This window comes from Pyrus communis, chromosome 3 (assembly GCF_041283825.1).
Source record: "Pyrus communis isolate YQ-2024b chromosome 3, ASM4128382v1, whole genome shotgun sequence".
Classification (NCBI taxonomy): Eukaryota; Viridiplantae; Streptophyta; class Magnoliopsida; order Rosales; family Rosaceae; genus Pyrus; species Pyrus communis.
Genome location: NC_142567.1, coordinates 16,577,585 through 16,601,063, shown reverse-complemented (window position 1 = coordinate 16,601,063; position 23,479 = coordinate 16,577,585). Strand labels below are relative to the sequence as shown.

The window sequence follows — 23,479 nt, the reverse complement described above, 5'->3', positions numbered from 1 at the left end:
ACAATCTGCCATCATTCCAACCAAACCGTGCACATGCTATCACCATGCATTCACATGCACTTGTTCCTCCAACATTCCATCCTTTAAAACATTGCACATGCACTTTAATCATTCAACACATGCATCCATAATCATTTCTACAACCTTGCCGTGCACTCCTATCCCATTTCAGATTGCATTTCATTCATTTCACATGAGTTCCATCCTTTAATTCACTCACACACACTCATAATCATTCACATTTTGCAATCACATGCACTTCCTTTAATTAATTCATCCTAGCTGTCAAAGCACATGTACACTCACCCTAATCATTCACATAACTTTAATTCACATGCAAACACATTGCATTACCATTCACCACAGAAAAACACCATCATTGCCGAGCCTAATTCCCTTTGCATCCATTCCACATGCATTCACTTCATCATTGCAGCCACATTTCCACTCACATCCATTTAATTCACATGCTTTCACATGCATTTTCAGCCATGCACATTCACCTTGCATTTGCAGAAAATCCACTTCCTTTGCACATGCATTCATCATCATCACTCTAGTTTTAATTCACATGCATTTCAGATTGCATTCCATTCATTCCACCCTTTAATCACATGCATTCCATCTTTGTTCCAGCAACCCACATGCACAATCCACTCCACAAACATCCCATGCCGTGCACATTCAAACACTTTCACATGCATCTTGGCAGATTTCACATGCACACACAAGCATTAGCACATGCAACCTAGCTGTCATGTTCCCCCCATTTCACCTATAAATACTCATTCATTCATTCTCATTCATTCACAATTCATTTCACAATAGAAATTGGTCCCTTGGGGCCGTGCCCTTCACAAAGCCCATCCATTCCATTCATACACTTCATCCATTGCAGAAATGTAGACCATAAACCACCTTTGTGCCGTGAGTCTTCCCCTACAAATCCAAACACCATCCTTCCATTTCCACCACTCCCCAAACCACTCACACCATCAAACTATCCCTAGACCTTGTGCTACAACGAAGAGGAAGAGAAGAGTGCCTAAACGTTCATACAATTCAAGTTTGAGTTGTTGGAATGTTTAGGTGTTTCTTTGATTTCAACGTTTAATTTCAATACTCTTTGTTTTGTACGAATGAGGAATGGAAGATAAGAGGGCCTAAACGTTCATACAATTCAAGTTTGAGTTGTTGGAATGTTTAGGTGTTTCTTTGATTCTCTTTGTTTTGTACCATGAGGAACTAAACCCCCCTTGGTTAGGGGGTGATTCGAATATATGTTTATGCTTGCATTTTGATTTGAATACTTCTAATTGCGTTTCATAAGTTGTGGATTCAATTCGTTTAACTGTTTGATTGATAACTTATTTATGTATGTTCATTGAGAGTGCACACTTAATTTTCATGCATGAATATGACGCTAGAATATAAGTGAGTTTCACCTAACCGTTACGAACTTATATTCACAAGTAGTGGAGGTTGCTTATAAACAATCGCGTTAAACGAATTCTTGGCATAAGTTTCATGCAATCCATAGTAACGAATGCCTCGTCAACACTTATAATTTTCATAAAGCGTAATGATTCTTGCTTGTATCTCTTCTATGCATTCATGTTGAGGACTTGTGGGGAATGTTTTGAATTGTTGTATGCGCTAACCCATCCAATTCAATAACGTTAGGAAGATTTGAAGGTTAATTAGTGCATCACGGTTAACCCGGGGTGTTGAGTTTCATGGTTTATTGAAATGCAATTGGAAATCATTTTATTATGCAAGTATAACATGTATGGAGATGAACCCCTTAGCCATTCTATCATCCATTCATTCCATTCCATCAAATTCGTTTTACAATCTGTTTCGTTTATTAACTTGTTTTGTTATTTCAATTTTCGTATAAATCTAAATCCCCCTTTACTTTAATGTCCAATTTAGTTAGAAATCAATTTAGTTTGTGCTTTTAAGTGTTTTGATTCATTTTATTTCCCAATTTCGTCCAAATTCACCAAAGTGCTCAAAACTGCCCAGAAAGTGATTTTAAGGCAGTTTTGAGTGTTTTGGGTGATGTTTGAGTCTTTTGGTTTGTTTTAATGTTTTAAGTGTTTAGTTTTACATTCTTTGAGTTAGTTTAGTGTTTTATATTGTGTTTTTACATTCTTGAGTCAAGTTATTACTTAATTTCGTCCAAATTTGTGTTTGTGCTCAAATCTGCCCAGAAAGTGGTTTTTAGGTAGATTTGAGTGTGTTAGTGTTGTTTTGAGTCTTTTGGTTTGTCTTAGTGTTTTAAAGTTTAGTTTTGCATTCTTTGAGTCTAGTATAGTGTTTCATATTGTTATTTTACGTTTTTGAGTCAAATCCAAGTGGTTAACAATCCCTCCTAATCCCCGGTCCAGAACGATCCCTACTTATATCTATACTACAATTGTCAAAAAGAGGGTTTAATTTATGCGCGTATAAATCTCGCATCACAATCTTAATCATTCAGCCACATATTCTCCCATTCTCCCTATAAAACCATGCATTCCCTCACCAACAAGGGAGGAGAATCCTTGGTGCCGTGCCTTCCTCCACCATTCCAGAAATTCATACACACTTCACACCATCACACAACCATTCAGCCGCTAGCACCACTCCACCTTTTCTCCTTCATTGCAGCTACTCCAACCACTCCTCATCCCTCCAAAACACTACCCTACCATCACACATCCATTCCTCCATACAAATACCACCCCAAAACCTATCCTTAGACCTTGTGCCGCAACAAAGAGGAAGAGAAGAGGGCCTAAACGTTCATACAATTCAAGTTTGAGTTGTTGGAATTTTTAGGTGTTTCCTTTCCTTGATTTCAATGGTTAAATTTACTTATCTTTGTCTTGTACGTATGAGGAACTAAACCCCCTTTAGCTAGGGGGTGATTCGAAACCATGTTTATGCTTGCAATATGAATTGATTACCTTTGGTTGGAATTTCATGAGTTGTGGATTCAATTTGTTTAACTGTTTGATTGATAACTTATTTATGTATGTTTATTGAGAGTGCACGCTTAATTTTCATGCATGAATATGACGCTAGAATATAAGTGAGTTTCACCTAATAGTTATGAACTTATATTCACAAGTAGTAAAGGTTGATGATCTCAATCGCGTTAAGTAAATTCTTGGCATAAGTTTCATGCAATCATAGTAACAAGTGCTTCGTCAATGCTTATGGTTTTCACAGAACTTAATGATTCTTGCTTGTATCTCTATTATGCAATCATGTAGGGGACTTGTGGGGAATGTTTTGGGTTGTCGTATGCAATCATCTAATTCAATAACGTTAGGAAAATCTGAGGGTTAATTAGTGCAATTCACGGTTAATTTGGGGCGTTGAGAATTCATAATGAATCGAAAGACCAACTAAAAATCATCTTGTATGCAAGTGTAACATGTGTGGAGAAGAACCTTCTAGCTAGCATTCGTCCATATTTTCATCACATTCATATTTACATTCTGCCTTTAAATTACAATCTATGCATTTAGTTTAACTTCGTCAAAACCTCAATCCCCCTTTGCTTTAGTGTCCAATTCAGTTAGAAAGTGTCTTAGTTTGTGTTTATAAGTGTTTTGATTCAATTTGTTACACAAATTCGTCCAAATTCACCAAGGTGCTCAAAACTGCCCAGAAAGTGTTTTTAAGGCAGTTTTGAGTGTTTTAGGTGCTGTTTGAGTCTTTTGGTTTGTTTTAGTGTTTTAAGTGTTTAGTTTTGCATTCTTTGAGTCTAGTTTAGTGTTTTAAGTTTAGTTTTTGTGTTTTTAAGTCAATTTATATTAGATTAGCACCCCTAGTTAATCCCCGGTTAGAACGATCCCTACTTACATCATTACTACAATTGTCACAAATAGGGTTTAATTTGTAATTCACATTCGTAATGCATCATTGACCACCTAGACTTGGGGGTGGATTTTGTGGTGGACTTGGGATATAGGCTTGAGATGAATCATCATCTTGAAAGATACTCCTTGTGGCATATTTTCGCATAATTTCTGCTTGCTTATCATGGAAGAACTTCCTATGTGGAATGAGGTCCTCTATCATTATTTCACAATCGAAGCTTTCTTGCTCCATTTCTGCTTGCTTCTCAAAGGCCAAGCGCATTTGAATCACTTCTTCCTCCCTAGAGCTATGGCTTTAGGTCAATTTTGCAAATCCGGAAGAAATCATTGCACTAAGCGGATCTTGGATCTTCCTTTTTCTCTTTACTTCCTTTTGTTTATCTCTTTCGGGGGCCTTGCAAAAGAAGTTGGGGTCACCTAACCGACACATTCTAACATTTGTGCTTGCGGCTTCACTACCAAATAATTTTCTCCATTGTTGGTCCACATTGGTTCCTCACCTTGGACAATACTTGAGAACGTCCCAAATATGATGCAACTTAAAAGCTTGATTTTCGGGTGTAGTTCTTGTCTTGTAAATTGCCATGTATCACCCTATGTAAGGAATACATAAATACTATTGGTTGCAAAATAAAATTATGTACATGACAAATAAAATATCAACAAAGACACTCACCACTTCTATGACGCTCATTCCACTAACCATGTCAACCGAGGCTTTCTCCAAGCTTCCCTTCAATAAAGTACACGTTTTATTGATAACCTTCCACCGATTGTAAACACTACCAACTTCCCTTTGGTTGGCGTTGGCGTTTTCATTGAACTTATCAACGATTTCAGCCCACAAAACCTTTTTATTTTGATTCATGCCAATGGCAACATCTTCACTAATACAAACCCATGCCAAGCACAAAACAACATCTTCCTCATACGACCAATTATGACCTCTAATATGATCTTTTGTCATCTTGAAAAAAATGGAAATGGGAAGAAAAGGTTTTGGAAGATAGTAGAAAGAAAAATTGGAAGAATTGTAGGAGAAAAGTGAGTTTTGTGTGGATGTGTATTTATAGAGTTTTAGGGTGAATTTTGAGTTAAATATATATATTTTTAATTATTTTAATTGTTGGATTTAAATTTGGGCTATTAGATCTTTTTTTTACCATTAGATTTGAACATATTTGACCCTCAGCCGTTAGATTCAATAAATTTATAAATATAAAATAAACATTAACTGACTTAAATATGGATCATTGGTCAAACAAAAGAGCAGTTGAACCCCTTTTTTTCTGGCTGGTAAATGGCCGACACACCCACATGGGTGTTGTCACCAGTCTGTAGCCTCTAGCGCATTGGGTGAGTGGCGCGCATCATCATTTTGCACGCTTGTGACTCAACTGCCTCTCCTCCACTCACACAAGTGCCCACTAACCCAAACTCAAACCTTGGCTAGAATTTGCCCCATATTTTAGTTTTAACTCATAACCTCATTTTGGCCTAAAGGTTGAAGTGTTTTGGGTGGGGGAAGGGGATAAAAGTCAAATTTTAAGACTTACTGCAATGATTTGTGAGTCTTAAAGTAACCATTTGTTTCACTTTATCTACATCAGACTCTAACCACTCACGAATGGCCAAGTTAATATCATAAATATTAAGAAAGAAAATATTGGATGAGGGTTACTTGGTCCCAAAAAACAACTAGGTGGCCTCTTATAAAAATTGTAATTTTTCAGCTAACAACTTTTTTATAATCCAATCCTCTTTCCTAGGCGTATCCTTGTAGTCACGGTTTTTCAACCTTGCAAAAACATCTTTATATATCAAAGCAGTTTTGAGCATTGTATATGTTGAGTTCCATCTTGTTTCACAATCTACTGTTATATTCTTAGTGCATCAACTTTCAATTAATGACATATCTCCACAAACTTTCCTCTCTTTTTGGTGTGCGTGTGCAATATGAAACACTAGATCTAATTATCTTAATACTACTCTTGATGACATATAAACCATCTTTCACTATCAAATTTAAAATGTGTACACACCACATGTGTTTTATCATATCTATCATCGCATCATTGGTTGTAAGATAGTCAACAACCAAGGTAGATCTCTTACTAACAATGTTCTAATTGAACAAGCAATCAAACAAAACAATACTTAATGTATCAACTTCATGCGGAGATGGAACATATACGAACCTACAAAAACTAAAAACAAAACAATTATTCATAATTATTTCAAAGCAATAAAGCATGTCAATAAAATTAGAAATATAAAAACCATTAGATTTTAGCACTTACAATTCACAATCCTTAGTCAAAAACTCATGTGTATATAAACATCCAATAAAAGCCCAAATTTAAAATGTGTAGCCACATTGGAAAACAATTGACCTATTAATACAATAAATAGTATTACGCCTATGCCACTCATGTTTATCAGTCGTTTTCAGAAGATCATCCTTAACCCCAGACGTTTTAATTCAGAATTATCAGTCATTTCCAGAAAACAATCCCTAACCCTGAACATCTTTTCAAACGTTTTAATCCAGGCATTACGATATTGATTCTAGATTCCATCATTGATATAGTTATCCATGCTTCTGGGGACTGAGTCAAAATAAAAAAATAAAAAATCCAACCGTCTTTTTGTTTTGAATTGCATCATTCAATTGCAACAGAGATAATTTGAAAAAAAACATGTCGTATATTGCGCCTTCAATGAATTTGATCATAATCAGGGCATTTAAATTGGTGATTACAATACCTTTTTTTTTTCATATTTATTTATGAAAGTTTGTATGTATTCTATAGTATTTAATCTCGTCGTCTTCGTAGGTACATTATATACCGTTGAACAATGATAAAAAATTGGTGGAAGATCAAATTTGACCAGAATTTCCGTCGTAAGTATACCATATTTTTTTTGGAATGAGTCAATTGTGTTGTTTACATTGTATTTTGGTATAATTCTATATTGTGCGCTCATAACGTGTTTGAGGAAGTCTTGAATCAAAGTTATATGCCTTGTTGGTAAATTGTTGTGGATGAAATTCAGAATAATTAACCAATAAGTTTGAGAAAATTATTTGCCTAATTTACTTGCCTTATATGTAAGACATATAAGATAGACAAATTAATATACACATTGGTCGGATCCAGTATTTTTAGATTTTAGGAGGTTTTGTATGGCGGACAGTCAATGTTTCATTTTTTTGTTGTCCTTTTCACGTGAAACGAAAATAGAGATGGCAACTATTTTTCTTAATGTTAGCTTATGATAGCTAACCATCCTAGTCTTTCCATGACACACTCTGACTTGGAATGTCCACTTAGACTCCAAATTGAGTTGTGCTGGCCGACATGTGGAGGGTGACGAAGCCAGCACAACTCAATTCGGAATCCAAGTGGACATTCCGGGCCCGGGTGTGTCATTCCAGTTTGTCCTTTTGTTTACTTGCTGCATCCTTTTAGAACACTCTAACTGTTGCTCTTTCCTTTTCATTTAAAAGAAAAACAATGATAAACCCTTTCTCAATGGAAGACTTACGGAGTTTGTCTCTAAATTCAGAGACCCCCTCCCCCTAATAAACCTTTGACCAACCCAATTAATAAAGATTTTCCACGGGTGAGAAGATAGATAAGTTTGTGGCAGTGGTGCAGTATATTTTCCATTAACATCATCACAATCGTGTAAATAGGTGCTACTAGGTGTAGTAACATTCCAATCACCACCACAAGACCTATTCCCATTAACACCACTATCACCTTCACATGGTGATTGACATTTGTTAACATTAATAGTCACAAAATTTTGCTTATCATTGACCAATGACAAATGTAAAACACGCACGTCCAAATCAAATTTTAACAAGCATAGAGGATGGTCAGGCACGACATAAGTCAACTGGAAAGCCCTATGAGTTCATCGAACCTCGAACACACTTCAGGGCACAATCCCATGAAAGAAATGTTGGCATAAATTGGAATTGTCGTTGATTTGTTTTAAAAAACGCATCTTCCAATGATTGCACTCTCCATTTGACACCTAATAGTAAAACCAACAGTGAAATATATTTCAGTTAGTGACAAAGAATACGTAAAGGAATTATGATGAGTTGGCTAAATTGGTGACAACAGATGTTTAAGGCAAGGTTCTAAAAAATGCTAGGTGCTAGTCGGACGGTGGGCTAGCGCCTAACGCCTAGGCGGCTACGTGGGATCTAGGCGGGCGCCTAGGCGGCCTAGGCGGATTTAGATAAATTTCTTATCTATTATATGAATTAATTAAATTTACTATATTAGATGTAAATAATTATTGAATAATATGTTATTTCTTATAGAAGAACATACATATATGAATGTTTTATGGACATATCTAATATCTCATATGCTTGCCTAGGAAAAAAAAATATTATCTAAATAATTTATAATTTATATAACATTTATATACATATAATATACATCCCAAACTTTTAAAAATATAAAAAGCCCCAGCAAGTGGCTGCTTTTCATAATTAAAACCATCCATCTGATGACCTATACCTATCCACCTTATATCTTTCACATCACCAAAGATGGACCCATCACCTGCTTTTGACCTTAGAAAATTTCGTTTCTTCTTCTTTGCCTGAAGCTTTTAGTCTCTCTCTCTCTCTCTCTCTCTCTCTCTCTCTCCTGCTTTTGACCTTAGAAAATTTCGTTTCTTCTTCTTCATCTCCTGCTCTCTCTCTCTCTCTCTCTCTCAACACTCTCTCTTCCCTCATCTTCGTTCTTCTTCTTCGCCTGAAGCTTTTAGTCTCTCTCTCTCTCTCAGCACTCTCTCTTCCCTCATCTTCGTTCTTCTTCTTCGCCTGAAGCTTTTAGTCTCTCCCTCTCTCTCTCTCTCTCTCTCTTCCCTCATCTTCGTTCTTCTTCTTCGCCCTTTCACTTTCAAAACCTCAAAATTGGATCTCAAATCCAACTTGCGCCACCACAGATTGAAATGTTTAATACTCTCTCTCTTCCCTCATTTTCACAAAGACGAGTTGCAGAAATTTGCCGGAGCTCTGCTGCTATCGGAAGTCGTAGATCGGTTGCAAAAATTGCAGCAAGATTCAAACCGCCTAGACTGCCGCTTAGAACCGCCTAGCCCGCCTAAGTCCTCCCCATCTAACTGAACGTTTTGGTCTAAATCAGGTCGGAGCTCCGCTGCCTAGCGCTTAGGCGGCCGCCTAGGCCGATTTTTAGAACACTGGTTTAAGGAATCCTGGTAGGTTAATTAACAAACAATATGTAGAAACAACAAAATGAACATAGATAAAAAAACAAACATGTACAAATACCTTGTTTTTTTTTTTTCTTTATGATGTGTATTTTCATAACACAACCACTGAAAAAACGCACTGGACTCAGGTATGAATGAAAACAATGTGGAAACAATCCAATGTGAGACAATATTGATAAACTTCTTATAGAAACAAATGCACTAAAAGAAAAAAAAACCAAAATTAGTGCCTTTTCATATTTCAAATTTGGTAAGAAGATAAAAAATTGAAATAAAATGCCTAATTTTTTTTTTTGTTTTTTTGAACACCAGATACCATATCATAAAAGGCCTACATAGAGGCAAACATACATACAATAAACAAGCAGTGACAATGGGTAAAACACAAAGACCCCTCCACCAAGTAGAGGTGTCACCCCTAGCACCACCAAATCAAATTAATGAGGACAAGGTAGTCCGTCATTATTCAATACAAAGACCAACGAAGATAGGGGCCTAACGACCCAAACGACATCACTCATCTTCGTAAAACCACCCGATGCAATCTTGTGAGCCACGCCATTAGCAGAACGGGGCACCCAAGACCATTGGCAATCAAAGAACTTCCCCCCCCAGTTGTTTAACCCGAGCCAGCACCGGAAATGCCTCATAACTACCCCTAGACAGCGAACTAGATAAACAATTAATCGCTTCAAGGGAGTCCGACTCAAGAATTACATACCTTACTCCCAACTCGTCACCAAGTTGGCACCCGTACAGCAACGCATAAGCCTCCGCTGCAGCAGCAGAAGGAGCAGATATAGCATACCGCGCTGCAGCCACGAATTTTCTCTCCATGTCCCGCGCAATCAATCCAACAAATCCCATCTTTGAGGCCTTGGACCAACTAGCATCCACATTAATCTTCACAAAAGGAGAGGCCGGAGCACACCACCGCTCCACCTGGGTACCCCTCCTCCCGTCACCCCCTCCCTTAACCCCAGCCATTGCCTTAGCACCAAAAAACGAGCTCATAGCCGCAGAAACATCAGCCAAGACTTTTAAAAGGTTAACAGACATCCCTTTGAAAACAAAATCACAACGAGCTTTCCAAATACACCAACAGGTAAAAACAATATAAGATTGTCTCCACATTGTATCTCCAAAGTTGCATAAAGACGGAGAGAATACCTTCTGAATCCAGTCCAGCCAAGACGGGAGAGAAAGACGATCCAATTTATACCCCAAAGCCCCACCAAACCAAATTGGCTCAACCCAAGAGCAAGAAAGGAAAATGTGCTCAATGGTTTCATCATGGCAGCAGCAAATAGGATAAGTAGAGTTCAGAGAGGACCGTCGTCGGTACAAGGCTTCCCGAGTAGGAAGACAATTATGTACCGTAAGCCACAAGAAATGTCGCAACTTGGGGGGCACCTCCAGCTTCCAAATCCCCTTCCAAAACGCCTTGGGAACACCAAGAACAGAAGGCCGACGCTTGTCCCTCCTAGCCAGTGATCTACCTTGCAGCCATCTATAACCCGACTTGACCGAATAAGTACCGTTCTTACTCAAATCCCAGATAAGCCTATCATTACGACTTAGATCCCCCAAAGGCGTCTCCTCAATAGCCTGCAAAGCCTCCCCCGATATGAAAGGCTGTAAAAAGCTAAGATTCCACCGCCCCGACTCCGGACAGATAAGCGCACTGACCCTTAAACTGGGAGTAACCGCAACCTGGCCAACCGGCACCGGATGTCCAAGGGGCAAGGATGGAAGCCACCTATCCTGCCACACCCTCACCTCCTGACCGCCCAAAATCTGCCAATGGGAACCCTCCTTGATCACGTCCCTGCCACAGATGAGGCTGCTCCATGCCCAAGAAGCCCGACCACCTTTCTTCGCATCCCATATCGAGCAATGGGGAAAATACCGGGCTTTCATCACCCTAGCCCACAGCGAGTCCGGTTCCGTGATTAAACGCCAACATTGTTTAGCAAGCAGAGCATCATTAAATTCCATAAAGTTTTTGAAGCCTAAACCACCCAAGTCTTTTGGCAAACCCAAAACCTCATTTGAGACCCAATGAATCTTTTGGGCTCCCTCCTTGCAACCCCACCAAAATCCAGCCACTAACGCATCCAATTCCTGACAAACGACGGCGGGGAATTTGAAAATGCACATTGGGTACGCCGGAATAGATTGGATAACAGCCTTAATTAAAACCTCTTTACCGGCATGGGATAGAGTACTTTGTTTCCACCCTTGAAGCTTTTCCATTACTCTTCCTTTCACATAAGCAAGACCACGCTTTTTCGACCGGCCCCAAATAGCAGGGACCCCCAAATAAGTCCCCGGATTGCTAACCACCGTCATACCAAGGGCATTCCCCATCTGATCCGCGTTCACTTTCGGAACATTTGCCCCAAAGAAAACACTGGATTTCTCCAAATTAACCTTCTGCCCAAACGCCACACAAAATTTGTCCAGCATATGTTTCAAATTCCTGCAGTTTTTCACATCTGCCCGCAGAAACAGAAGGGTATCATCCGCAAAGAAGAGGTGAGAAATCACGGGTCCGGATCCACCAATCTTAACACCCTCCAACCTACCTTGGTCCACCGCACCCTGAATCAGTTTGGAAAGAACTTCCCCCACCAAAATAAATAAATAAGGAGAAAGAGGATCCCCCTGACGGAGACCCCGCGAGGGAGCAAAAGACTCTCCAGCCTGCCCATTTAGAAGAACAGCGAAACTCACAGACGAAATACATCCATTAATTAGCGATCTCCAACTACTGCTGAACCCCATTCTTTCCATTACCGCATCCAAAAAGTCCCATTCAACCCTATCATACACCTTCTGCATATCCAGTTTAATCCCCATTTCAAATCTGTTCCTGACTTTCCTTCCCTTCAGATAATGAAACATCTCATGGGCAATGCCAATGCAATCCTGAATTTGTCTACCCACCACAAAAGCATTTTGAGATGGAGATATGATTTTAGGCAATAATACCTTCAACCGGTTAGCAAGAATCTTTGACAGTATTTTGTACGAGTAGTTACACAGGCTGATAGGCCTGAACTGCGACACAAATTCCGGATTAGGGACTTTGGGAATCAGTACTATATTAGTCTGATTTATCAATCTCGAACCCGCGACGTCCTGAAGCAACTCTCTGACCAAAGCCGAAACATCTTCCTTCACAATCTCCCAGTATGTCTGATAGAAGATCCCCTGGAAACCATCGGGGCCGGGAGCCTTAAGACCTCCCATATTCCCAGCAGCCTCCTTTATCTCCTCCTCCGTAACCGGTGCAGTTAGCGCCTCATTCATTTCTGTCGAGACCGAGGGATTAATGCAATCTAGCAGCGACCCCCAGTTACGATCCCCTGCCGAGCTAAAAACTGAAGAGAAATGATTATCCACTAAATGGCGCACCTGAGACGGATTTTCCACCCAGTTTCCATTTTCAGCCCTAAGCTTCACAATCTTATTTCTCCTACGCCTCTGAAGGGTTGAAGAGTGAAAAAACTGAGTGTTCGCATCCCCCTCCCTCAACCATTTTACCCTCGATCGCTGGCACCAATAACTCTCCTCTTGGAGTCTTAACTCATCAATCTGCCGAGATATCTCCCTTATCTCATCATAGTTTGGACCCCAGTCTCGCTGGAGTGAATCTAACTGGGAAAGAAGATCATGGATCCTGCTACCCCTCCCCTTAAATTTGGTACAATTCCACCTGCTCAAACGATAACGACATTCGTTTAAAGATCTCACCCACCTATTCACAGGGCTACCATGATGCCGCTGGTCCCATCACATTTCCACCAAATTCTTGCACTCTTCCTCCGAGACCCAAAACGCCTCAAACCTGAACATCTTCCTTCCTTTCTGCTCATCAGATATAGAACTAAGAACAATTGGGCAGTGATCCGAGGCTAAAACCGTTTCATGCATAACATGGGAGTTCGGCCAGAGTTGCTGCCTCTTTTCATTCGCCAAGACCCTGTCTAATCGCTCCTCCACCCAATCCCCTTTTCTCAGCCCTCTCCACGTGAATGTTGGTCCATTGAAACCCAAGTCCATCAACTGAGAGGAAGACAAAAACTCTTCTAAGAATCTTGGTCTGTTGTACAAGACCTCAACTCCTCCAGACTTCTCATAATCCCACAGGAATTCGTTGAAATCCCCGCCACAAATCCAAGGTATATCTGTGGGAATAAATTGGTTAACCATCCATTCCCAAAACAGATTTTTCTCAACTCTATACGACGTTCCGTACACACCCGTAATCCGACTCCATTGCGTTTGCCCTTTAATTCTCATCACAGCATCAATAATATGCTTGGATGAAAAGATAATATTGACCTCCAGATTGTCCTCCCACCATAAACTCAATCCTCCAGCCATTCCAATTGGCGAAACATCAAAACCATGTAAGTAACCCAATCGCCTCCTCACACCTAGAATTCTATGATCTTTCATCTTAGTCTCTGATAAAAAGATCATAGAGGGTCTCTTTTTGCAAATAAGCCCATGGAGAGCCCTGACTGTCGTTGCCGACCCTAGCCCACGACAGTTCCAGAATATATAACTCATGGCTGGCCTGCGGCTGTTGAAGGCCAGCCGCCACCGCCCCGAGCCAACTTGCCCGCCTTCCTTGTCACCATCCTTCCTTTAACAATATCCGACTCCCCTTCCATTACTTCATGTCCTCCAATATCCTCACTTATTTCTTCCTTATCTTCACCCGTCGTATGGACTACTCGTTCCACCGATAGGTCTCATTCCTTGCAATTTAACCTCCTCCCTGTCTCTGCCACCCTTCCTTGGTAATTCTCTTCCGTATCCGGGCCCTTGAATTTCTTATGTGGAGCTTGAGTTAGCATCATATCCTGTGCCTCCCCACTTCTTTTACTACCCCATAATGGTTCATCATCCTGGGCGGACAGAAAGTTATTGCCCTCCTGGCCCTCGCCCGACCTTCCTTCACCCACTCTTTTAATGCTTTCCATTTCAGAGCAGGAAGACGTATCCTCTGCCTCCCCCCGCATTCTTCTACGCCATTTTTTTTGACCTGTGCCACGACTCTTTGATGCTCCCCCTGGCTCCATGGTTTGATTGGGCTCCATGCCTTGAGCCTTCGAAATCCGTAAACTACCTTGATTCTGTGCAGCCGTGATGCCCGGTCCGCGCACCGCCCCGGCCTGCCGGCGTTCCCCCCTGCCCACATACTCCACTCTCTTCGATATCTGGTGCGAGATTTATACGCACACAAATTAAACCCTCTTTTTATCAATTGTAGTATAGGTGCAAGTAGGGATCGTTCTGGACCGGGGATTAGGAGGGATTGTTAATCACTTGGATTTGACTCAAAAACATAAAAACACAATATAAAACACTAAACTAGACTCAAAGAATTCAAAAATACTTTAAAACATAAACTAAACAGATTCTAAGCATTAAAGAACAAGAAAGTAAAGGGGGGGTTTAGGTTTTACGAAAATTGAAATAACGAAACAAGTTAATAAACTAGACAGAATGTAATTATGAATGTGATGGAATTGAATGGATGAATGCTAGCTAAGGGGTTCATCTCCATACATGTTATACTTGCATAATAAAACGATTTCCAATTGCATTTCAATAAATCATTAATTCTCAACACTCCAAGTTAATTAGGTCCGCTTAAATTAACCGTCAAGTTTTCCTTAAGTTAATGAATTGGATGATTGCATACGACAACCCAAAGCATTCCTCACAAGTTCCCTACATGAATTGCATAATAGAGATACAAGCAAGAATCATTAAGTTCTTTGAAAACTATAAGTGTTGACGAGGCATTCGTTACTATGATTGCATGAAACTTATGCCAAGAATTCGTTTAACGCGATTGTTTATAAGCAACCTCCACTACTTGTGAATATAAGTTCATAACGATTAGGTGAAATTCACTTATATTCTAGCGTCAAATTCATGCATGAAAATTAAGTGTGCACTCTCAATAAACATACATAAATAGGTTATCAATAAAACAGTTAAACAAATTGAATTCACAACTTATGAAACGTAATTAGAAGTAATCAAATCAAAATGCAAGCATAAACATATATTTCGAATCACCCCTAGCTAAAGGGGGGTTTAGTTCCTCATACAAAACAAAGAGAATTGAAATTAAACATTGAAATCAAAGAAACGCCTAAACATTCCAACAACTCAAACTTGAATTGTATGAACGTTTAGGCTCTCTTCTCTTCCTCTTTATTGTAGCATAAGGTCTAGGGATAATTGGTTTGGGGGATGGAAGTGTGGAATGGAAGAGGAGTGGTGGAGAAGTGGAAGGGGAATGGAAAAATGGTGTTTGGATTATAAGGGGAGAGATGGGAAGCTCACGGCTAGGGAAGGGAGAATGTGTTTGTAATGTGTTGTGTATGAAATGAGATGTCCATGAATGAATGAATGCAAGGGTATTTATAGGAGTAGTGGAGGGAACATATGGCTATGTCATTTGTAGGTGAAGTAGGTGGATGTTGTAGGTGAAGTGGATGTTGTAGGTGAAGTAGGTGGATGTTGTAGGTGAAGTAGGTGGATGTTGTAGGTGAAGTAGGTGGATGTTGTAGGTGAAGTGGATGTTGTAGGTGAAGTAGGTGGATGTTGTAGGTGAAGTAGGTGGATGTTGTAGGTGAAGTGGATGTTGTAGGTGAAGTAGGTGGATGTTGTAGGTGAAGTAGGTGGATGATATGTTAAGTGATAAGTGATAAGTGATATGATATGTGGTTATGATATGATAAGTGGTTAAGTGGTGATGATAAGTGATAAGTGATTAAGTGATATGATATGTGGTGATGATAAGTGATAAGTGCATGTGGGTTAACTAATGAAGGAAATGCATGTGCAATGACAATGTGTTAGAATGGATGTGTGTTATGCATGGCATGATTGGGATTAGGAAAGGTTTAAATGTCCTAAAACTAAAGAGAACAAGGTTCCAACACTTAGGCTCCAATTAGGTCTTCAATTTCGTCCAACACTTTGGCTTCAAGCATAAGCTATCCGTCCTTAGCCCAAAAGTGCTCCAAAAGTCTCCAAAATGCATCTTTTTGCTCCTTTAGCCCTTTGGACCTACAAACACACGAAAATAGCTTAAAGTACTAAAATAACTAAAGAAACATAACGTAAATGTACGAGAACAAGCCATTTAAGTCGCATAAATATGCTCCTATCAAATACCCCCACACTTAGCTTTTGCTAGTCCTCGAGCAAAACAGAAAAACAAAACAAAAAGAACAAAACACAACCTACACCTTCCAACAATCGTATCAGGGACTTCCAATGCACATGACAAGTTAAAAATCATTATTCTCACAGATTTGAGCCATCTTTACACTTAAGTACATTCTTAATCATAGTCACCACATACTAGTTCACAATTAAGCAATTAAAACACATTTCAAATGTAGTAACATGCCTTTAGAGAATTCCCTCAATTTCTTACTAGATGTACTCTCGTTTTTCACACAGATTTTCTGACTACACACCCTACACTAGGTATATGTGAGAAGATTGATGTAAACATGTAGACGAACACTCACATATGTTATAATAAGGAAAGCATTTTCTGGAGTTAATAAGCATGTTTAGATATGATCTCATGAATGGAATGCTACTACTTAGACGCGAGAACCAGTGACACCATAAGCTCATACCAAGTTCAAACTCCACAATTGAAATACATAACACTCAATATAGAAGTCAAAGGGTAGTAACGGGGCTAGGGTATTGGCTAACAATGAAAGGTGAAGGATAAACAAACATTCTTAAAGCAATAGTGAGCAAAGTATTGAATTAGGCACTTAGAATTCCCTTAAGAACGCAGAAGTCAACTTTGAACACCCAAGGGAAAATCACACAAAACTTAGGGCCATATTCAACTTTTTGGACCCTTTCTTCAACCATCAACGCTCGTGAGTTCATTCTTACTTATTTTCACTCCTTTTTTTTTTTTTTTTTTTTTTTTTTTTTTTTTTCTTTTCTTCTTTTTCTTTTGAATCTCAAAACATACATATAAACGTAAGAACAAACTTTTACTCCCCCACACTCATTTTCTTGCATAATGTAACTCAAAAGGAATTCATTTCAGTCATGCTCACTAAACTTTAAGAACAAGGGTATAGGAAAGTCCTACTCTAAGCTAGGTAAGGGGTGATGTGGGTAAACAAGGAATAAAGGCAAAACGAGGCTCAACGGGGTTAAAACTTACAACATATACGAAGTATGGGAAGTAAGGCTATTTGGCTATGGTGGTGGTCACTACACAACTTCTTCTTGAATATGTGTTATGCAAATCAATAACATGCTTTGAATGAAATGGGCATGAGTTCTAGCATTTGGAACTATATGATGAAACGCCTTCTAAGTAGTAACCAAGCAAAGAATAATGAGATTATGCAACGACTTTAGAAAACAAGAAATCACAGATTATACTCTCCAAAGAACGTTATAGGCTCAAGTCTCTCAGGGTTGTAGCGTTTGTTTGAGTTCCTTCCTTCAAGCATGTTACAAAAACGAATTTTTTTCTTTTATGATTGCATGTGAAGTCATACATTATAACCATAACCAAGCATATACCAAGAGTAAATCAAACTTTTCTCTATGTTTATAACTCTTTCTAACCGTCATGCAATTATAAACCAAATCCTTATCATTGTGTTGGAAGGTACCCTAAGACACAAACACACAAAAACGACTCTTAAAACAACTCTTTTTGGGTTTTTCAAAACAATTTTTCAAATTTTTATGGGATTTTCGAATTATAAAACAAAACACACTAAAACACTCTAAAACAACTTAAAAACACCTTAAAACAGCAAGGAACAACATTTGAAGTTATGGGTGATAAAATCCCACGAATTTGCATTAAATATACTTAGTTACCCCCCCATACTTAAATCAAACATTGTCCTCAATGTTTTAAGCATATGGTTCACACAAAACATAAGTAAACACACAAAAAGCAACTAAACATACTAAACATGGCAGAATGTAATTAACAAAGAGAAGAGTTTAGGGACGCAAATCTGGTTATGGAGTGTAAATTCCCTCTTCTCCTTGGTGATTGTATTGAGGCATGATCTTGGTGATTCCACAGGCTTACTCTTGAACTGGTTTCCGCCCATCATTGATTTTCCTTTGTGTTACTCTTGAACTGGGCAGCAGGATTCCCTTTAGTGTCTCCCCCGAAGGTCTGAGCTTCCTCCTGCTATCTGTTTCTTTGTTCAATCTTTGCAGGAGTGGTCCCTTCTCTGGAAGTGTATCAACCGTTGAAGATGACTACTCGAGAGCAACGCTAGGTAAGCAATCAGGAATAGATTCCAGGCAGTTGGCTCCAGATCGGTAGACTGACTCCAAGTGCCGGCTGATTGCTTCTTTTACTTTGCCATGCAAGTAAGAACAAGAACAAAGAAAAAGACAGGGAAAGAGCATGATATGAGATATTTTTGCTTTTGACCTTGATGATATGAGATACCTTTGCTTTGAAGAAGCGGTGAATGAATCAGCACATGCTTCAATCCGCCGTTTTCTCCTGGGTCATATGTACTCCAGGCATCTGGTATCATCTTTGGGGAAGAAGAAAGAATTGAGTATTTCGAAAGGCTTTGCTGGGAGTGCGCCCTCAGAGGTGAGGGAGAGTTGGGCATTTTCTTCAGGTTTGCCCTGCCATAAAAGACGAAGGTCGACATATATAGAGATAATATCAAGTGGTGGTACTTTTTACCCTTGTCGACAAACGTTTTGATCCCGCAAATCCGGCTTTTTGAAATAGTGGCGCCTCTTCGATCTTTGAATACGCCTCTTCGATTTCTGAGCAGGCGCCCCTTCGATTTCTGAACGACGCCCCTTCGCTTTCTGAACGACACGTGGTAGTGCAGATGCGGCTCCTTTTGACAAAGCTGCACACGTCTTCTGAAAAGCAGAGAAAGCGTCGCCGAACTTTGCGCTTGTCGACTAAAGATGTGTAGTTGCGATGATGGCCTCCACGTGTTTTCAGCTTTGTCAGAAATCTTTTGACAAAGTTGAACGCGTCTTCTGAAAAGCCGAGAACGCGTCGCCTAAATTACGCCGGAAATTCCGGCTTCTTGAATCGGTGGACGCGTCGCCTTGGCTTTTATAGAGCTATCGATCACCACAACAAACACACTCTGAAGAATTCCCATTCTTGAAAATCGACTCCGGCCTTTTGAGAATTAACTCCATCCGCCCCTCTCTTTGAACACTTTTGAAAAATGGCAAACCCATCGAACCTTAGCTTGGAATTGAGCCTTAGCAGTGATACGGGCGCGCCGCGTCAAGGTAACGTATGGCGCCCTTCTTTCTTATCTTCTAACGGTCCTCTCACAGGTGAAGACTCCGTGATGCAGGACGCCACAACAGCTACAATAGTAGCTAGGAACCTCCTCACTCCAAAAGATAGTAGGCTGCTGTCAGGACGGTCCGATGAGTTGGCCGTTCAAGAGTCCCTCGCACTTAGTGTTCAGTGTGCGAGTTCTGTGTCCAACATGGGCCAACGCCTGCTTGCCCGCTCCCGTCAGGTGGAATCATTGATGGCAGAGGTGGAAAGTCTTAAGCAGGAGATCAAACTGCTTAAGCATGAGAATAGAAGTTTGCACGTGCTTGCCAAGAACTATTCGACGGGCATGAAGAGGAAGCTTGATGAACTGCAAGAGTCTGAAGGTCGGATTCAAAGTGACCGTCAAAGGTTTTCGTCTTTCCTCCAGAGGCACCTTTTTCCTGGATCATCCAGCGTTTGGCCAAGTATTGAGGCCTCGAATGCTCTATCTTCGATGCCTCCAGCTCCGATGCCTTCCGCTTCTATGCCTCCTGCTTCTATGCCTTCTGCTCCTATGCCTTCCGCTTCTATTCCTTCTGCTTCGACGCCTCGTAGTGGGGCTTCACGTAAACATCCTCTGTGAAGGCTCCATCTTTCTCCATGTTTAGTATCTTTTTTTTTTTTTTTTTTTTTAACATAAATAAAATCAAACGGCATGGAATTGGTCCTTGAATGGAAGGTGATACTTGAAGTGAACCGGCATTGGTTTGAATTCTAATGTAGGTGCCTGATTCATAAAAAACAACAAGTTAGTATAAAATGTAATGGAATTTGAAAAAAATGACTTACTTGTTTTGTCTGACAAGAACTCAATGACAAACACCACTCCTTTGAATGTTTCAGGGATATTGGACTTGGCCAGATTGCATGTGATGGTTATGACTTGTCCAATGTCATCAAATTCAACTTCTTTGGGCATTGTTGTCTCAAGTATATCCCCTTTGATGAATTCATGAAATTCCCTACTTTGCACCTTTGGAAGGTCTTCCAAGATGTCTTTTTCACTTTCTTCTTCCTTGGAATTCATGAACCTGCAAGGAATAGGGATATTAGGTGGAATGGGGTTAGAACTAATTGGAACAACCTTACTTGAATTAGATGGCGTAGGAGCAATAAGTGCTTCCGGCAAAGGTGCTTCAAATCCTCCCTTCGGATTTACAATGGTTGAACTAGGGAGTTTGCCTTGGTCGCAAAATTGTCCTACGAACTCCGCTATCTGCCCAATTTGCTTTTCCAAGTGATCCAACCTTTTGTCTTCTTGTCGAGCCTCATTGTCTTGATTTTGTGAGCCCTGCACCAAACAAATTAATTCGTTAAGCTTTTGATTATAATCTATTGACCAACTTAAATTTGGTTGGGCATATTGAATATGAGGTTGTGGTGGCTGCCAATATCCTCCTTGTTGAGCATTTTGAGGTTCCCACCACATAGAGTTTGAATGATCACTCCAATCCGAATTGTAAGTATTGGAAAACACGTTATTCCTTGATTGAAGATTAAATATATCAACTCTTTGCATTTGGGACCTTTCCATGAGCTGTGACAAAAGAGAAGCGTTATCAAGTGCCATGTTGTTCTTAACAAACAAAACACAAATAAAAAAACACTAAATCTAAAAGACAATACAGAAACAAACAATCCAAGGGATTAGCAAATTTTCTAATCCCCGGCAACGGCGCCAAAATTTGGTGCGAGATTTATACGCACACAAATTAAACCCTCTTTTTATCAATTGTAGTATAGGTGCAAGTAGGGATCGTTCTGGACCGGGGATTAGGAGGGATTGTTAATCACTTGGATTTGACTCAAAAACATAAAAACACAATATAAAACACTAAACTAGACTCAAAGAATTCAAAAATACTTTAAAACATAAACTAAACAGATTCTAAGCATTAAAGAACAAGAAAGTAAAGGGGGGTTTAGGTTTTACGAAAATTGAAATAACGAAACAAGTTAATAAACTAGACAGAATGTAATTATGAATGTGATGGAATTGAATGGATGAATGCTAGCTAAGGGGTTCATCTCCATACATGTTATACTTGCATAATAAAACGATTTCCAATTGCATTTCAATAAATCATTAATTCTCAACACTCCAAGTTAATTAGGTCCGCTTAAATTAACCGTCAAGTTTTCCTTAAGTTAATGAATTGGATGATTGCATACGACAACCCAAAGCATTCCTCACAAGTTCCCTACATGAATTGCATAATAGAGATACAAGCAAGAATCATTAAGTTCTTTGAAAACTATAAGTGTTGACGAGGCATTCGTTACTATGATTGCATGAAACTTATGCCAAGAATTCGTTTAACGCGATTGTTTATAAGCAACCTCCACTACTTGTGAATATAAGTTCATAACGATTAGGTGAAATTCACTTATATTCTAGCGTCAAATTCATGCATGAAAATTAAGTGTGCACTCTCAATAAACATACATAAATAGGTTATCAATAAAACAGTTAAACAAATTGAATTCACAACTTATGAAACGTAATTAGAAGTAATCAAATCAAAATGCAAGCATAAACATATATTTCGAATCACCCCTAGCTAAAGGGGGGTTTAGTTCCTCATACAAAACAAAGAGAATTGAAATTAAACATTGAAATCAAAGAAACGCCTAAACATTCCAACAACTCAAACTTGAATTGTATGAACGTTTAGGCTCTCTTCTCTTCCTCTTTATTGTAGCATAAGGTCTAGGGATAATTGGTTTGGGGGATGGAAGTGTGGAATGGAAGAGGAGTGGTGGAGAAGTGGAAGGGGAATGGAAAAATGGTGTTTGGATTATAAGGGGAGAGATGGGAAGCTCACGGCTAGGGAAGGGAGAATGTGTTTGTAATGTGTTGTGTATGAAATGAGATGTCCATGAATGAATGAATGCAAGGGTATTTATAGGAGTAGTGGAGGGAACATATGGCTATGTCATTTGTAGGTGAAGTAGGTGGATGTTGTAGGTGAAGTGGATGTTGTAGGTGAAGTAGGTGGATGTTGTAGGTGAAGTGGATGTTGTAGGTGAAGTAGGTGGATGTTGTAGGTGAAGTAGGTGGATGTTGTAGGTGAAGTGGATGTTGTAGGTGAAGTAGGTGGATGTTGTAGGTGAAGTAGGTGGATGATATGTTAAGTGATAAGTGATAAGTGATATGATATGTGGTTATGATATGATAAGTGGTTAAGTGGTGATGATAAGTGATAAGTGATTAAGTGATATGATATGTGGTGATGATAAGTGATAAGTGCATGTGGGTTAACTAATGAAGGAAATGCATGTGCAATGACAATGTGTTAGAATGGATGTGTGTTATGCATGGCATGATTGGGATTAGGAAAGGTTTAAATGTCCTAAAACTAAAGAGAACAAGGTTCCAACACTTAGGCTCCAATTAGGTCTTCAATTTCGTCCAACACTTTGGCTTCAAGCATAAGCTATCCGTCCTTAGCCCAAAAGTGCTCCAAAAGTCTCCAAAATGCATCTTTTTGCTCCTTTAGCCCTTTGGACCTACAAACACACGAAAATAGCTTAAAGTACTAAAATAACTAAAGAAACATAACGTAAATGTACGAGAACAAGCCATTTAAGTCGCATAAATATGCTCCTATCAATATCGCCACCTCCCTTGCCGGCGGTGCCTTCATCCACTCTCCATACGCCACCTCCCCATCTCCAGACATCTCAACGGAACATTCTGTATTGATATGCCCAATCCGTCCACACCTGTAGCAAAAATCTTGAAGCCGTTCATACCGGAATTCCACCCAGGTTTCCTTATTTGAATCCCTTCGAATCCAGCATCCCTTAAATAATGGCTTCTCCGTATCAACTAAAATTCTGATTCTCACAAATCCACGAGCGTGTCCGGGATCCTCCATGGCTATAAATTTCCCAGCCTCTTTGGTTACACGCTGCACGTTCTCGATAGAGGCTAAGCCCAGCGGAATTCCCCTTATTTGAACCCAAA

At 39.6% G+C, this 23,479-nt stretch overlaps 1 protein-coding gene across 1 annotated transcript; it reads right to left on the bottom strand.

Moving 5' to 3' along the window:
• Positions 1 to 9,734: 9,734 nt before the first annotated feature.
• On the bottom strand, positions 9,735 to 13,607 carry LOC148698023 (uncharacterized). Its single transcript, XM_088690358.1, has 2 exons — positions 12,994 to 13,607; positions 9,735 to 12,861 (listed from the first exon to the last, which is right to left on the bottom strand). The coding sequence occupies exons 1-2, from the start codon at positions 13,605 to 13,607 to the stop codon at positions 9,735 to 9,737; spliced, it is 3,741 nt and encodes a 1,246-aa protein (XP_088546484.1).
• Between the last annotated feature and the right edge of the window lie 9,872 nt (positions 13,608 to 23,479).

Bases quoted from the DNA above. Each gene is read 5' to 3' on its own strand.
- LOC148698023 (XM_088690358.1), bottom strand. From the start codon at position 13,607: ATGAAAGATCATAGAATTCTAGGTGTGAGGAGGCGATTGGGTTACTTA. The intron at 12,862-12,993 runs GTTTGAGGCGTT...TCGTTTGAGCAG, and splicing joins AAAGGAAGGAAGATGTTCAG to GTGGAATTGTACCAAATTTA.